Source organism: Lissotriton vulgaris, chromosome 1_2 (assembly GCF_964263255.1).
Source record: "Lissotriton vulgaris chromosome 1_2, aLisVul1.2, whole genome shotgun sequence".
Classification (NCBI taxonomy): domain Eukaryota; kingdom Metazoa; phylum Chordata; class Amphibia; order Caudata; family Salamandridae; genus Lissotriton; species Lissotriton vulgaris.
The window spans coordinates 286,140,796-286,157,702 of record NC_141686.1 but is presented as its reverse complement, the minus strand read 5'-3'; the positions used below and the strand labels follow the sequence as shown (position 1 = coordinate 286,157,702).

The following is a 16,907-nucleotide window of genomic DNA, read 5'->3' as shown; positions in this document are numbered from 1 at the left end:
CTTCTGTTTCCGGACCGCATAGGTCTGTTGGCGCAGGCGCTGGCCTCCTGGGTACAGCACGTGGACCATGAACACCGATGCCAGTCTTTGGCTAGGATTTTCAGGAAACCTTACAATAATCATGATTATGACTGATGCTGCAGCGTGTGTTCTCGATAGTGATCGAGGAACAATTACATTTCTTGAAATCCAGTTAAACAATTAATCGCCTTAAAAAGAAGTCCTAGGTCAGCTTGCCAATATAGGATTAAGCATGTGTCGAGTCTTTAAAACTGTTAAAAAAAAAAAAGACAGACAGACATGTCACTGTAAACTAATATTCATATATTCAAATATGTATTTCTCTCTCGACTTCGCAATATTACTCATTATTTTGTATTCCGAGAAACTGTTGAAAATATATGCCTATGATCTTTGTGTGACTTATATTAAGTTATACAAACATTCTTCTTACACACAGTTCGCAGGTGTGCCAGGCTCCTAGGCCTTGCAGGAGCACAATAGTATTGTATTAAGACTGTCACCTGTGTCGCTGTTTCTACTCAGATTCCCTCCGTACCAACAGACAGAGGTTCCTACTCACATGCAGAACCTTTAAAGCCCTGCATCAGAACTCACAATGGACCTCACTCTTACCATACTGAGATGGAGAACCATTAAAGCCAGCAACAGCACTCACAATGCACCTCACTCTTACCATACTGAGATGCAGAACCATTAAAGCCCTGCCTCGGCACACACAATGCACCTCACTCTTACCATACTGAGATGGAGAACCATTAAAGCCCTGCATCAGCACTCGCAATGCACCTCACTCTTACCATACTGAGATGGAGAACCATTAAAGCCCTGCATCAGCACTCGCAATGCACCTCACTCTTACCATACTGAGATGGAGAACCATTAAAGCCCTGCCTCAGCACACACAATGCACCTCACTCTTACCATACTGAGATGGAGAACCATTAAAGCCCAGCTTCAGCACTCGCAATGCACCTCACTCTTACCATACTGAGATGGGAGAACCATTAAAGCCCTGCCTCAGCACACACAATGCACCGCACTCTTACCATACTGAGATGGAGAACCATTAAAGCCCAGCATCAGCACTCGCAATGTATCTCACTCTTACCTTACTGACAGGCAGAACCATTAAAGCCCTGCCTCAGCACACACAATGCACCTCACTCTTACCATACTGAGATGGAGAACCATTAAAGCCCTGTCTCAACACACACAATGCACCGCACTCTTACCATACTAAGATGGAGAACCTTTACAGCCCTGCAACAGCACTCACAATGCACCTCACTCTTACCATACTAAGATGGAGAACCTTTACAGCCCTGCAACAGCACACACAATGCACCTCACTCTTACCATACTGAGATGGAGAACCTTTACAGCCCTGCATCAGCACTCACAATGCACCGCACTCTTACCATACTGAGATGGAGAACCATTAAAGCCTTGCATCAGCACTCACAATGCACCGCACTCTTACCATACTAAGATGGAGAACCTTTACAGCCCTGCATCAGCACTCACAATGCACCGCACTCTTACCATACTAAGATGGAGAACCATTAAAGCCCTGCATCAGCACTCACAATGCACCGCACTCTTACCATACTGAGATGGAGAACCATTAAAGCCCTGCATCAGCACTCACAATGCACCTCACTCTTACCATACTAAGATGGAGAACCTTTACAGCCCTCCATCAGCACTCACAATGCACCTCACTCTTACTGAGATGGAGAACCATTAAAGCCCTGCCTCAGCACACACAATGCACCTCACTCTTACCATACTGAGATGGAGAACCAATAAATCCCTGCAACAGCACACACAATGCACCTCACTTTTACCATACTGAGATGGAGAACCATTAAAGTCCTGCCTCAGCACACACAATGCACCACACTCTTACCATACTAAGATGGAGAACCTTTAAAGCCCTGCATCAGCACACACAATGCACCGCACTCTTACCATACTAAGATGGAGAACCATTAAAGCCCTGCCTCAGCACACACAATGCACCTCACTCTTACCATACTAAGATGGAGAACCATTAAAGCCCTGCATCAGCACTCACAATGCACCGCACTCTTACCATACTGAGATGGAGAACCATTAAAGCCCTGCATCAGCACTCACAATGCACCTCACTCTTACCATACTAAGATGGAGAACCTTCACAGCCCTGCATCAGCACACACAATGCACCGCACTCTTACCATACTAAGATGGAGAACCTTTACAGCCCTGCATCAGCACTCACAATGCACCACACTCTTACCATACTGATGGAGAACCTTTACAGCCCTGCATCAGCACACACAATGCACCTCACTCTTACCATACTAAGATGGAGAACCATTAAAGCCCTGCATCAGCACTCACAATGCACCGCACTCTTACCATACTAAGATGGAGAACCTTTACAGCCCTGCACCAGCACACACAATGCACCGCACTCTTACCAAACTAAGATGGAAAACCTTTACAGCCCTGCATCAGCACTCAAAATGCACCTCACTCTTACCATACTGAGATGGAGAATCTTTACAGCCCTGCATCAGCACACAATGCACCGCACTCTTACCAAACTAAGATGGAGAACTTTTACAGCCCTGCATCAGCACTCACAATGCACCGCACTCTTACCATACTGAGATGGAGAATCTTTACAGCCCTGCATCAGCACACAATGCACCTCACTCTTACCTTGCTGAGAGGCAGGACCATGAATGCCCCACCTCCGCTGGCCTCTATGATGATGGCGACAAACTTGGGGTTGACTGCACAGAAGGTGCTGTCCCAGGTGACCCTGGACACACGGATATCATCGTAACACTGGTCGTTCTTCACTGCCTGCCCAAAGACGTGGCGGAATTTACTCTGACGCACCACTTTCCGGAAGGACATTGCTGTAGGGAAACAATACAGAATGGATGGTCACCCAATGAGGCAAAGAGAGCAGAGACGGAGATTAAAAATTAGAAAGATGGGAAGGGCTGAGACGGACATATTCATGGGAAAAAGAAAGGAGAAGAAGAGACGAAATGAGGAATGGAAAGAAGTCAGTCAGTGAGCAGACACATATAGAGAAGCAGAACTGCAGAGGGAAATGTGTGAAAAGAAGAAGCAGGCGGGGAGAAGCAATGAGAGCGGGAACAAGCACACAAAGGGATACAGAATGAGAGCAATCGGAACAAACTGCAGAGGAGTGGTGCAGACTACAGAGATGCTAAGCAGGCAGGGGAAGGGTGGAAAAACAGCTACTGGAGGGACAACAAAACATTCAAAGCAGAACATGGGATGTACAGACGAAAAGCAGTACAGAGAAGCGCAAACTGCTGAAGAAACAAAGGAGGAAGCGGCAGAACAAATGACGTAAGCAGGGCAGAGACAACGTAAGTGTTCATGAGGCAGAGAAGAACAGACAAGAGGGAGAAAGATTAGAAACTGCACAGAATAAGGGGTTGACAAGAGGCAGAAATGGAGTAGTACGGGTAATAAAAATAGGTAGACTATTGACTGAGTCAACTCCTGTGTAGAGAAAAGGTAAGCAAAGGTAAAGCGTGCTGCAGGGCGGGGGACAGGGAAAAAACTGAGTGTGCTTACAAGAGGATGAAGGAAAGATTTAAACAATGATGGTAAGAAAGGAATTACAAACAGAAGAGATGGACCAGCTGGCTAGAAGGGGCTGGAGACTAAGGATAGCAGGACGTATATAGCGAGAGTCAGACCCGGGGTAACCTGCAGAGGAATGGGGCATGCAGGAAGAGAGCTGGGCAACCTCTGGTGGGAGAGGATAGACAGAGGAGAGCAGGGGGCCTGCAGAGGAAGGGGGCATGCAGGAAGAGAGCTGGGCAACCTCTGGGGAAGAGGATAGACAGAGGAGAGCAGGGGACCTGCATAGGAACTGGGACACACAGGAAGAGAGCTGGGCAACCTCTTGGGGGAGAGGATAGACAAAGGAGAGCAGGGGGGGCTGCAAAGGAAGGGGGCATGCAGGAAGAGAGCTGGGCAACTTCTGGGGAAGAGGATAGACAGAGGAGAGCAGGGGGGACATGCAGAGGAAGGGGGCATGCAGGAAGAGAGCTGTGCAACCTCCGGGGGGAGAGGATAGACAGAGGAGAGCAGGGGTACCTGTTGAGGAAGGGGGCATGCAGGAAGAGAGCTGGGCAACCTCTGGGGGAAGAGGATGGACCGGGGAGATCAGGGGAACTTGCTGAGGAAGGTGCATGCAGAAAGAGAGTTGGGATACCTGTGGAAGAAAAGGATGGACGGAGGAGAGAGATGGTGTTTGAAGAGGAAGGGGGACACACAGGAGCTACCTGTGGAGGAAAGAAACAGAAAGGAGAGGGCAGGACTGTAGAAGAGAGTTAAGCACATACACGTTTCTTCATGAAAGTTCAGGGTGTGTTTTAGAAGAGCTATTAACAAGGAATCCACTCACTTTATACCCTGCCCTGAGCAAAGTCTGACCAGAGAAGCCTTCAGCAAACAAAAGGAAGCTTGCATTTCAAAATTAGAATGGTGTCAAAGTGACAACATTTATTGCTAGATGGTTTTTTGAGCACAAAGACTTCCTGAACCACAGCCCTTCAATCACAAAGGCCATATCTCCAAGAAACAGCAGTATCCTGAGCAGGGCTTGTGGTAAGATCATGCAGACACGAGTGACCGAAATTAATGCACAGTGGTAAGATCACGCAAGATGCCCAGTGACACGAACATAACTGGACAATGTGACCGTAACAAAGTATGCAGCATGTCTGGAAAGAAAGGACTGGTATAACTAGCGTGCATCACCAACTGCAAGGAGTGTGCCCAGGAGAAAGGCTTGCATAAGCTAGGGTGGTCCACCATCTGCATAGAGGATGCTCATAAAGGCCAGGCTGGTATGATCTGCCCAGAGGAAGCACTTGAAGGTCTGGCTGGTATAATGCTAGGGTGGTAAGCATCTGCTTGAAAGCTATCTGGCACAGACAGACTAGTGTAACCCTAGGGTGGTTCACTGCCTGCAAAGAGAGAAAGAGAGGCTGCTATAACACAAAGATGGTTCACCACCTGCATGGAAGACGCCGGGGAGGGAGGGGGAGTAGGTGGGGGGGGGGGGGGGGGGGAATAGAGGCCGCTATAATACTAGGGTGGTTTACCACCTGCATGGAAGACACCAGGGTAGAAAAAGAGAGAGACAGAGGCTGTTAAAACACAAAGATGGTTCACCAACTGCATGGAAGATGCCGGGGGGAGACAGAGGCCGATATAATCCTAGGGTGGTTCACCACCTGCATGGAGGACGCAAGGGAAAGAGAACCCGCTATAACACTAGGGATGTACACCACCTGCATGGAGGACGCCAGGGAGAGCGAAGCAGCTATAACACTAGGGTGGTTCACCAACTGCATGGAGGACGCTGGGGAGGGAGAAGCAGCTATAACACTATGGTGGTTCACCACCTGCAAGGAAGACGCCTGGGGGGGTGGGGAGTGGGAGGCCGCTATAATACTAGGGTGGTTCAACACCTGCACGGAGGACTCTGGGGGTGGGGGTGGAGTGGGGGGGGGGGGGAAGAGGTCGCTATAACACTAGGGTGGTTCACCACCTGCATGGAGGACGCTGGGGAGAGCGAAGCCGCTATAACACTAGGGTGGTTCACCAACTGCATGGAAGACGCCGGGGGGAGGGGGCTGCAATATCACAATGGTTCACCACCTGCATGGAAGACGCCGGGGGGGGGGGGGAGAGGGGGGTGTTTGTTAGAGGCCTCTATGACACTAGGGTGGTACACCACCTGCATGGAGGTCGCTGGGGAGGGAGATGCCGCTATAACACTAAGGTGCTTCATCACCTGCATGGAAGACGCCGGGGGGGGGTGGGGGGGGGGGGGGCTGAGGGGGCCGCTATAACACTAGGGTGGAGGAAGCTGGGGAGAGTGCTTACAAAAGGATGAAGGAAAGATTTAAACAATTATGGTAATTAATGGATTGCAAAAATCTGCATGAAAAATACCTACGAGACACAGGGTGGTATAACCCTAGGGTGGAGCACAACAAGTGTGGTATGAAAATACCTGTTTGACGGATTCCCAGGAGGGACAGGCTGGTATAGGACCAGGATGGGCATATGGTGGTAGCCTAGGAAGGTCGATCACTTGGGGTGTTCCCATATGGCCAGAAGGAGCCTGCTGGCATATGACTAGGGTGGGTAACTATATGTATGGATATCGCCCAGGAGGAACAGACTTGTTAACCACTGGGGGTACTTCATGTGACTGTGTGCTGCATGCCTGGGAGATGCAACCCACTCAAACCCTATTATAGGCCAGTTGCTAAACCACGGCTGGCACAGTAGACTATCACAAGATGAAAGCCGAATGTCTTGTCCACACTGGACGAGTGGGGAGGGAGACCTGCTTTCATAAGAGTAATGGTCTGAGCATTTCTCCCACCTCCTGCCTTTCAGTAGTCCCCTTCCAGTCCATGGTTAGTGGCCTTGCCTCTCCTGGGGTATCATGGCGAGAAGTACGCTGCGACCTCTGGGCCAGCTGTGATGCACTCAATGGCTGGAGGTAGGAGAGCATTACAGCTGCACGCAGAAAGACTCCGCACTGCTTGCACCAAGACGGGGTGCAGCAAGTGCGAGGTGCAGAAGCAGAGCTTGATGGGCCTTACTCATCAGCTCCATTCTCAAGCTCCTACAGGAGACGGCTCTGAGCCTCTATACAAGCCGTGGCCAGCTATACACAGGCAGATACCTTGCAATGTCTCTGGGCAGATGGGCAGGGGAGGGAGACAGGCTGTATTACATTTCTAGATAAAAGAGGAGGATGTGTAGTAAACTTGTGCTTTGTAGTAAACTTGTTCTCCTCTCATCATAGGCCCACTGTAACCCTACACTTGGAAGGAAGGCTAGGGCGGGAAGAGAGCGCTCCAGGTGAGTGCTCAGCCTCACGTGCTGCAATGCCAACTCTACAACGTGCACTAGGACCCTGGGGAATCAGACCAGTCCTGTATGTGGACCACCAGGACAAACACAGCGGATATGGGTTAGGCGAGGGCCAGGACACCCAGAGCCCCACTGGGAAGCATCTGTAGGGACCACAGGAAGTCACATCAAACCTGCGAGAGTTTGAGCAGCAAGCTGCAAGGGCCTACTGTGCTCTATCGAATGAGCGACTTTAGGCAGGGAGGGTCCCCTACTGCCACAAAGTGAACCGCCATGAAAAACCTAGCGCCTGGATCCCTCACGGGTGGCAAGCAGCGCTCTACCAATCCACCTTCCATGACATCCGAACCCACAGCCGCAGGCGCCGTCTCTGCAGAGTTAAGTGGAAAACTTGCTGCATCAACACAAACATGCTGTTCGCCAGCAGACTGCAGCTCTAATGCACCCAGGTGCACACAGAAGGCCCCTGCAGGGCGATGAACCAAGTGTGTGCTTCTCAGCTGAGGGCATTCACAGGACGGGCGCCTACATCTGTCTGCAGAGCACAGCCACACCAAAGTCCTGAAGCACCCCCAGGGAAGCAGGCAGGATGCTGAAGGTGACCAGTAGAGGGCAGTCGCTGCCCTCCAGAGCTCTGCCGTGTCCGGGCCTCTGTCGACAGGCACCGGTGGCGGCGGCCCCGCAGACCTGCTGAGCAGGAGGCGCAGGCCCGGCCCTGGAGCGGGCGGAGGACTGACTGCAAAGAATGTCCCCGCCCTCTGGACAGGTGCACACATCCGGAAGCCCTGGAAGGCAGCGAGGCTGCAACTTCCAAGGGCCAGGAGGACCCAGGAGGCAGCCTGCGCGGCGAGGCACCTGCAAACAACACGTCAACACAAACAAAACAAGAATACAAAAGGAGCCGACGAGAACTGAGCCAGACTCAGAGCGGGTGCCAGCCTGGTGCCCGAGGAAGGGGCAGACAGGATAGACAGAGCCCAAGGGGGACAAGGATACAGGCAGGACAGACAGGGTTCAAGGGGGGCAACACAGCAGACAGAGCCCAGGGGAGGCAGGGAAACAAACAGGGCACACTGTGACTGTGCCCAGGGGAGGCAGGGAAACAAACAGGGCAAACAGAGCCCAGAGGAGGCAGGGAAAGAAACAGGGCAGACAGAGCCCAGGGGACACAGGGAAACAAACAGGGTAGACAGAGCCCAGTGGAGGCAGGGAAACCAACAGGGCAGACAGAGCCCAGTGGAGGCAGGGAAACAAACAGGGCAGACAGAGCCCAGGGAAGGCAGGGAAACAAACAGGGCAGACAGAGCCCAGTGGAGGCAGGGAAACAAACAGGGCAGACAGAGGCCAGTGGAGGCAGGGAAACAAACAGGGCACACTGAGCCCAGTAGAGGCAGGGAAACAAACAGGGCAGACAGAGCCCAGTGGAGGCAGGGAAACCAACAGGGCAGACAGAGCCCAGTGGAGGCAGGGAAACAAACAGGGCAGACAGAGCCCAGGGAAGGCAGGGAAACAAACAGGGCAGACAGAGCCCAGTGGAGGCAGGGAAACAAACAGGGCAGACAGAGGCCAGTGGAGGCAGGGAAACAAACAGGGCACACTGAGCCCAGTAGAGGCAGGGAAACAAACAGGGCAGACAGAGCCCAGTGGAGGCAGGGAAACAAACAGGGCAGACAGAGCCCAGTGGAGGCAAGGAAACAAACAGGGCAGACAGAGCCCAGTGGAGGCAGGGAAACAAACAGGGCAGACAGAGCCCAGTTGTAGAAGACAAGAAGTCTTAAATAAGATTCCAGAGAAGGAATATATTCCAAAAGGAGTTTAATGGTAGGTTTCCAATCACAGGAGGAGCTCCTCATCAGCCAGGAGTCCAAGTAGCAACTGAACAAACACAACGGACGCCTGGCTTCTGAAGGCGCCCCTTCATTCAAAAGAATACATGTATACATTCTGTGCATGTGCTCATACATGCGCTCACGAGATAAGGATAATTAGCACGAGAATAGAACAACAAAGAATACAATACACTACATCACCTTCCCCCTTATGCAAAAATACAGAAAAAGAGTAATAATAAAACAATTAAAAGGAAATAAACTCGTTATATCTTGCAGGGGGTCTCCTAATAGGACCACTGCGACTACAAGACGGAACTGCAGGGGAAACTACAGAACCTTGTGTAGGAGAGGAATCTTTAGAGGGAGTAGGTGAAGTAGGAGTCAAACCAACATTAGATTGAACTACATTTGGTTGAAGCCAATGCGACCAATCACATCCCTCCTGAGTAGATAAATTTTTCCTCCTAGAAATGAGGGCTGCCTGGTCTGCAGTCAACTTTGCCAATTGTCTCACGTTCCACCAGCCTTTGTCCCACAGAAAAACAGCATTCTTGCTGACTTTAAGAATTTGAACAGGACTTGAAAACATAGACAAACCTTTCGCAACTTTATAGGGTTTTTTGATCATAACCCAATCCCCCACCAACATTTGAACGTCCTTCACGCTTTTTGATCTGTCAAAATTCTCTTTCATTACTGCCTGCTTCAGTTTAACCGAAAAGTCAATGTCATCCCTAATTGAAGGAAATTGATTGCCCTCCACCTTCCTTAACCAAGCAGGAAATAAGGGGGAATGAAATTCCCTACCCCGCAACAATTGGAAAGGGGACACTTGAGTCGTACAATGGGGAGAGACATTATAATTCCAAATTTTCTTTTCCAAAAACTTAAAAACATCCACACCAGATGCTAGGGCCGTTTGAATTCCTTCTTTCAAAACCTTATTGCCACGCTCTACCAGTCCATTAGAAGAGGGCGAATAAAGCGCCACCTTCAGCTGCTTTACATCGTGGATTTTCAAAAATTTACACATTTTGTCTGAGACAAAATGGGTCCCATTGTCGGTCACTAAGATTCGAGGGGCTCCTTCCAACAGGAACAATCTTTCCAGAAAAGAAATGGTATTATCTGAATCCGGAGCCTCTACGAACCTATAATACATCCACTTTGAAAAATAATCGATTGCTAAGATAAGGTACCTCTTCCCTTCCGGAAGTACTTTATATGGACCGGAGAAATCTAAAGCAACCTTCTCCCAAGCCATCCCCGGAAATTGAGAAGGTTGTAACGGGGCCTGGTGAGTCTTCCAATGTTTATCAGACAACAAACATTCCTCACAATTGTCCACAGTAGCTCTTACCTGGGAATCAATACCCGACCACCAATAATGAGCTTTGATTCTCATACAAGTCTTGGTCACACCAAGGTGACCCTCATGGGCTAACTTGATAATAGTGTTTCTTAAACCACCGGGAGGAACAAACTTATCGCCTCTCAATAAAACTCCATCCTTGACCGACAGTTCCTCTGCCACCTGAGCAAAATTCCTTAGATCCCCAGATAGGTTTCTAACCTCTGGCCAAACATTAGCGGAAAACTTCAAAGCTTGGGACAAAATACCATCCATTTCACTAGCCTCCTTCCAATCCTTTTCGGACACAACCGAATTCCATTCCTCAACAGCGTCCACCACTGACACACATTCCACGTCTTCCTCTACCATGTCATCCTCATCATCTTTGTCCATCAACATCCTGGACAAGCAATCTGCTCTGAAGTTTTTCCCCCCAGTAATGTGTCTTAACTCAAAGTTGAATTCCTGAAGTTTAGAGACCAATCTAGTCAGCCTAGGAGAAAGACTATTAGTACCAGAAACTTTGCTAAAAATAAATGAAAGGGGTTTATGGTCAGACAGCATCACAAACTTGCGGCCCCAGATGTACATCTTAAACTTTTGAGCCGCCCACACACAGGCCAACGCCTCCCTCTCAATTGTGCTGTAATGCTTTTCAAAATCCTTCAAAGATCTAGAGGCGAAGGCTACAGTGTGTTCTTTGCCCTCTACCTGTTGACATAACACAGCTCCAAGACCTTTCATGCTTGCGTCAACAGCAATAATGCACATGGAATCATCTCTAAACGCCTGAAGAGAACGTGCAGAAACAATCAAATCCTTGACTTTAGCAAAGGTCTCGTCTAAATCTTTGGTCCAAACAAACCTTTGGCCTTTTTTAAGAAGTAACCGCAGAGGTTCCACCACCTGGGCGTACCCTTCCACGAACCTGGCATAGTACTCTGCCAGTCCTAGAAATGAACGCAGAGCATCCTTATCACTTGGAGGTTTAGCTTCTAACAGCGCCCTAACCACAGAAAATGTAGGTCTAATGCCAGATTCCGAAATTGAATGACCCAAGTACTCTAACTCGGACACCCCGAACTTGCATTTGTCCTCTCTGACGGTCATACCTCTACTTCCCAGGATGGACAAAACTTTTTTTAGTAGGATATTATGTTCATCCATTGTCTTTGCAAAAATCAAAATGTCATCCAAATATGCTTGTACCCCCACCAGATCCCCAAACAAAGAGTCCATTAACCTTTGAAAAACGCTAGCCGCTGAAGCTAACCCAAATGGAAGTCTCAGAAACTTAAAAGCTCCGAATGGCGTAACAAAGGTTGTTAACTCTTGAGAGTCTTTAGACAAGGGAATTTGATGGTAAGCGGACTTTAAGTCCAACAATGAAAACCATCTGGCTCCACCTAGATTTGCCAACAGTTCTTGAATTTTAGGGAGGGGATGACAGTCAATTTTAATGTTTTTATTGAGACCCCTGAGGTCCGCACATAGCCTGATCTCATTATTTTTCTTGCGAGCTACGACGATGGGCGCAACCCATTGAGAGGATTCTGAAGGTTCTATAATTTTGTCTTTAACCAAATCCTCCAGCATCTTTTTAAGTTCAGCCCTGACACTAAGAGGAACAGGGCGAACCTTATGGAAAACAGGAGATGCTCCCGGAATAAGTCTAATCTTGTGTTCCGCCCCTTTCACCAGGCCAATTTTGTTGCTAAACACATTTTTAAACTCATTTAAAAGATCAGCTCTATCAATTTTTGCATCCTCTACAAAACAGATAGGAAATTCTCGTACTTTAATTGGATTCTCATCCCCCGGGACAAGATATAGGCCCATCTTAGCGAGGTCCTTCCAACCCACAATATCTTTCCCTTTAATTGCCACATAGACCTTTGTAACTATGGATCTACCTAGGACCTCAACGTTAGCTAAGAAAAAGCCTAACATGTCAATATCTTTCTCACCGAAAGCTTTTGAATTAACATCTGATTGATTTAATTTCATATCATTTCCCCATTTATCAAAAAATGTAGAATCCCTGAGGATAGTAATGGGAGCTCCAGAGTCGGCCATTACTTGTAACTTAACATTGTCAATTATGGCTTCACATAAAGGCCCTTTAATAGGCTCGGAATCCTCACACTCCACCATCAACATCAGATTATCAAAGTTGTCACAACATTCATCCATGTCCACGTACTTGACCTTAACAGATTTCTTTTGGAATCTGCAAACCTTTTGAAAATGCCCCACTTTTTTGCACAAAACACAACGTTTGTTCATGGCAGGACACCCTTTAAAATTCCCAATGTGAAATTTGGATCCACACCTAAAACAAAAGTTTTGTTTATTCAGGTTACCATTAGTTTTACTTTGCCATTTCTCCTTAGTTTCTTTACTAGAAATAGCATATAGACCTTCTTCAGACGCTTCATCCGAAATAAAATTAACCTTAGTGGCAGTATCTACTGACATGGCTTTGGTAGAAGTTATTGATCTTTCAATACTAAGGCTAAGGTCAATAACTTCAGATAACGATGGATTCTTACAACTGAGAATTCTTTCTTTCACCTTGGTAGATGAACAATTGAACACGAATTGATCACAAATATAATTATCTAGCAAAGGGCCAAAATCACAAGTAATCGCTAACACCCTTAATGCCGAAATATATTCATCAATTTTTTCATCCTCCTTTTGCTTTCTTTTATAGAAATTGTGCCTCTCCAGCATGATATTAGGAGATTCTTCAAATTGCTTTTTTAATCTGGCAATAGCCTCTATATAAACATTCCACTGACTATCCCCAGAATCAGCGACTGGAGGTGGAATGGGAACCAGACTCTTAAAAATGCGTTGAGCAGCTAACCCAAGACTGCCAAAGAGAAGAGCAAACTTCCTAGGAGGAGAATAGTCAGATGCGTCAATTGCCAAAATGTGATTTTCAAATAAGCCAAACCACTCAGACCATAGTAAAGTAGGCTTTCCCGGTTTTTCCAGGAAAGGAGGAGGTTGAGTGACTTCCCTAACAGAAGCCATGTTCTGAGAATTAAATCGTAAATACTAGCAAATAAAATACAGAATGTGCAATATTAGAATTAGCAAATAAACGAAAATGCAAGGCTTGCTTCACAAAAGTAAAATGCAATAATAGCATTAGCAAATAAACGAAAGTGCAGAACTTATTTCACAAAAATAAAACATAAAACCTGCATTATGACACGATTTGCTGAAAAGGAAAAGACATCATTAATGGCTCCAAATACAGCTTCCACAACCAACTGTTAACACTTGTCTGTGAGGCGTGAGAATCGCCGAGGAAGTCACACGCAGTTGATAAAGAAAGTCGTGTGGAATATCGGTAAAGCGCAAACGCCAATGATTGAAGCTTCAGACATCACCAAAATGGCCGCCACACGTAGTGCGTAGTGCGTAGCGTCGTAAGCGTGATGCGTTGCACGTATCCCAGAATTCCACGCGAAGTCCAACTTCGAGTTCGAGCTTCGGGCAAGGACGAGGTGATGCCGGAGTTGTGAAGACGCGATGCCGGTGTTCCAAGAAGACCGGTAAGCGCGCAATTTAAAATGCGGGCATCGTCGAACTTTCTTTCATTCTTCCCAATGAAAAATGACCAAGCAAACACAGTCTTTAGCCTTCGATCAACGTCACCGGCACAAGGTCGGTCGAATGAAAGTGTCGAGAAACCAAATTCAGATCCGCTCCTCCAAAGTGCAAATCTCGACAGAACAGTCCATTCGAAAAACAAACCACCAAAGGTTGAAATGAGCGCAAAAGAATCGCTCATGTAAATTCAAATTTGACGGGAAAGATTTCTTTCTTCAAAAAATAAATAAATCCAAAAATGTAAAATCCGTCAAAATAAATCCCTTTTTGCGTGGGTCGGTGATGGAAACAATCCCGATCGTCGCCAATATGTAGAAGACAAGAAGTCTTAAATAAGATTCCAGAGAAGGAATATATTCCAAAAGGAGTTTAATGGTAGGTTTCCAATCACAGGAGGAGCGCCTCATCAGCCAGGAGTCCAAGTAGCAACTGAACAAACACAACGGACGCCTGGCTTCTGAAGGCGCCCCTTCATTCAAAAGAATACATGTATACATTCTGTGCATGTGCTCATACATGCGCTCACGAGATAAGGATAATTAGCACGAGAATAGAACAACAAAGAATACAATACACTACACCAGTGGAGGCAGGGAAACAAACAGGGCAGACAGAGCCCAGGGGAGGCAGGGAAACAAACAGGGCACACTGAGCCCAGTAGAGGCAGGGAAACAAACAGGGCAGACAGAGCCCAGTAGAGGCAGGGAAACAAACAGAGCCCAGGGGAGGCAGGGAAACAAACAGGGCACACTGAGCCCAGGGGAGGCAGGGAAAGAAACAGGGTAGACAGAGCCCAGGGGAGGCAGGGAAAGAAACAGGGCACACTGAGCCCAGGGGAGGCAGGGAAACAAACAGGGCACACTGAGCCAAGGGGAGGCAGGGAAACAAACAGGGGAGGCAGGGAAACAAACAGGGCAGACAGAGCCCAGGGGAGGCAGGGAAACAGACAGAGCCCAGGGGACGTAGGGAAACAAACAGACAGAGCCCAGGGGAGGCAGGGTAAGAAACAGGGCAGACAGAGCCCAGGGGAGGCAGGGAAAGAAACAGGGCACACTGAGCCCAAGGGAGGCAGGGAAACAAACAGGGCAGACAGAGCCTAGTGGAGGCAGGGAAACAAACAGAGCAGACAGAGCCCAGGGGAGGCAGGGAAACAAACAGGGCACACTGAGCCCAGGGGAGGCAGGGAAACAGACAGGGCAGACAGAGCCCAGGGGAGGCAGGGAAACAGACAGGGCAGACAGAGCCCAGGGGAGGCAGGGAAACAGACAGAGCCCAGGGGACGTAGGGAAACAAACAGGGCAGACTGAGCCCAGGGGAGGCAGGGAAATAAACAGGGCAGACTGAGCCCAGGGGACGCAGGGAAACAAACAGGGCAGACTGAGCCCAGGGGAGGCAGGAGGGAAACATACAAGGCAGACAGAGCCCAGTGGAGGCAGGGAAACAGACAGGGCAGACAGAGCCCAGTGGAGGCAGGGAAACAAACAGGGCACACTGAGCCCAGTAGAGGCAGGGAAACAAACAGGGCAGACAGAGCCCAGTAGAGGCAGGGAAACAAACAGAGCCCAGGGGAGGCAGGGAAACAAACAGGGTAGACAGAGCCCAGGGGAGGCAGGGAAAGAAACAGGGCACACTGAGCCCAGGGGAGGCAGGGAAACAAACAGGGCACACTGAGCCAAGGGGAGGCAGGGAAACAAACAGGGGAGGCAGGGAAACAAACAGGGCAGACAGAGCCCAGGGGAGGCAGGGAAACAGACAGAGCCCAGGGGACGTAGGGAAACAAACAGACAGAGCCCAGGGGAGGCAGGGAAAGAAACAGGGCACACTGAGCCCAAGGGAGGCAGGGAAACAAACAGGGCATACAGAGCCTAGTGGAGGCAGGGAAACAAACAGAGCAGACAGAGCCCAGGGGAGGCAGGGAAACAAACAAGGCACACTGAGCCCAGGGGAGGCAGGGAAACAGACAGGGCAGACAGAGCCCAGGGGAGGCAGGGAAACAGACAGAGCCCAGGGGACGTAGGGAAACAAACAGGGCAGACTGAGCCCAGGGGAGGCAGGGAAATAAACAGGGCAGACTGAGCCCAGGGGACGCAGGGAAACAAACAGGGCAGACTGAGCCCAGGGGAGGCAGGAGGGAAACATACAAGGCAGACAGAGCCAAGACAACATTTTGATTGCTGCTAAGGACAAGGTAAAGTACAACAGTGTTATGGGAACAGTTTTGAGGAGGTTGGAGGAGGCAGGAGTGGTTGCAATATGAATAAGTGCGATTCTGAGAAGGATACCATACAATATCTGGGACAGGTCATACCAAAGAAAGGTGTCCAACCACTGCCTGGTTTACTCAATACCATAACAAAGGCTCCCACACTGGAGTCGAGTGACCAGGCTTCCTCTTTTCTGGGCGTGTGCGAGTTTTATGCCAAATTCATAAGGAATTTTGCATCCAAAACTGACATTTGCTTTAACTACTGAAGAAAGGGAGTGAATTACTCTGGGATGAAGTGTTAAAATTAATTTCTGTCACTGAAAACGGTTATCGTTTCTGCTGTAGGACTCCCACCGGTCGTCTCTACTGAAGATAATATTATAACAGTGGATGCGAGCAACGGGGATTTAGGTGCAACCCGGTCATAGAAAAATGTTGTCGAGAAAACTATTGGATTTGCATCTAGAGCATTGAGAGAGAATTAAAACGTTTTCTCAGTTATTAAGAAGGAACTACTAGCTTGTTGTTGGGGCTGTCAAGAGTTTAAAATGTTTCATTTGAGGTAAACATTTTTTGTTAAAAACTGATCACAAGCCTTTAGTCAACATCCTCAACAGTGTAGTCATTAAGGACCATACCCCTGGATTGCAAGGTTGAGCTCGAAGTTGTTGCAATACAATTCTCATGTTGAGCATTTGTCAGGTGGTAAGAACATCCAAGCAGATTTTCTGGCCTGTTCCCCTTTACGTTGTAATGAGGAAGTTTTGACTGGACATGATGGGAGTGTCTTATTTACACTATTGATGTGTGATATTAAAGGGGATTTTTACGGGAGGATTGGAACACTGCATCTGTGGAAGATGAAGTGTTGCATGAGGTCAATCGGTACATCACTGAGGGATGGCCCAGAAAGAAGGTTCTG

General features: G+C 48.4%; 1 protein-coding gene across 2 annotated transcripts in view; it reads right to left on the bottom strand.

Annotated features, from left to right (window-relative positions):
- Positions 1 to 16,907, bottom strand: part of CORO1B (coronin 1B) — a 199,760-nt gene that overhangs the window by 122,777 nt on the left and 60,076 nt on the right. For both annotated transcript variants that reach the window (XM_086953250.1, XM_086953251.1), the window contains one exon: positions 2,734 to 2,936. In XM_086953250.1, the coding sequence (XP_086809376.1) occupies positions 2,734 to 2,934 (201 nt within the window). In that variant the 5' untranslated portion in view covers positions 2,935 to 2,936. The remainder of the gene's footprint in view (positions 1 to 2,733; positions 2,937 to 16,907) is intronic.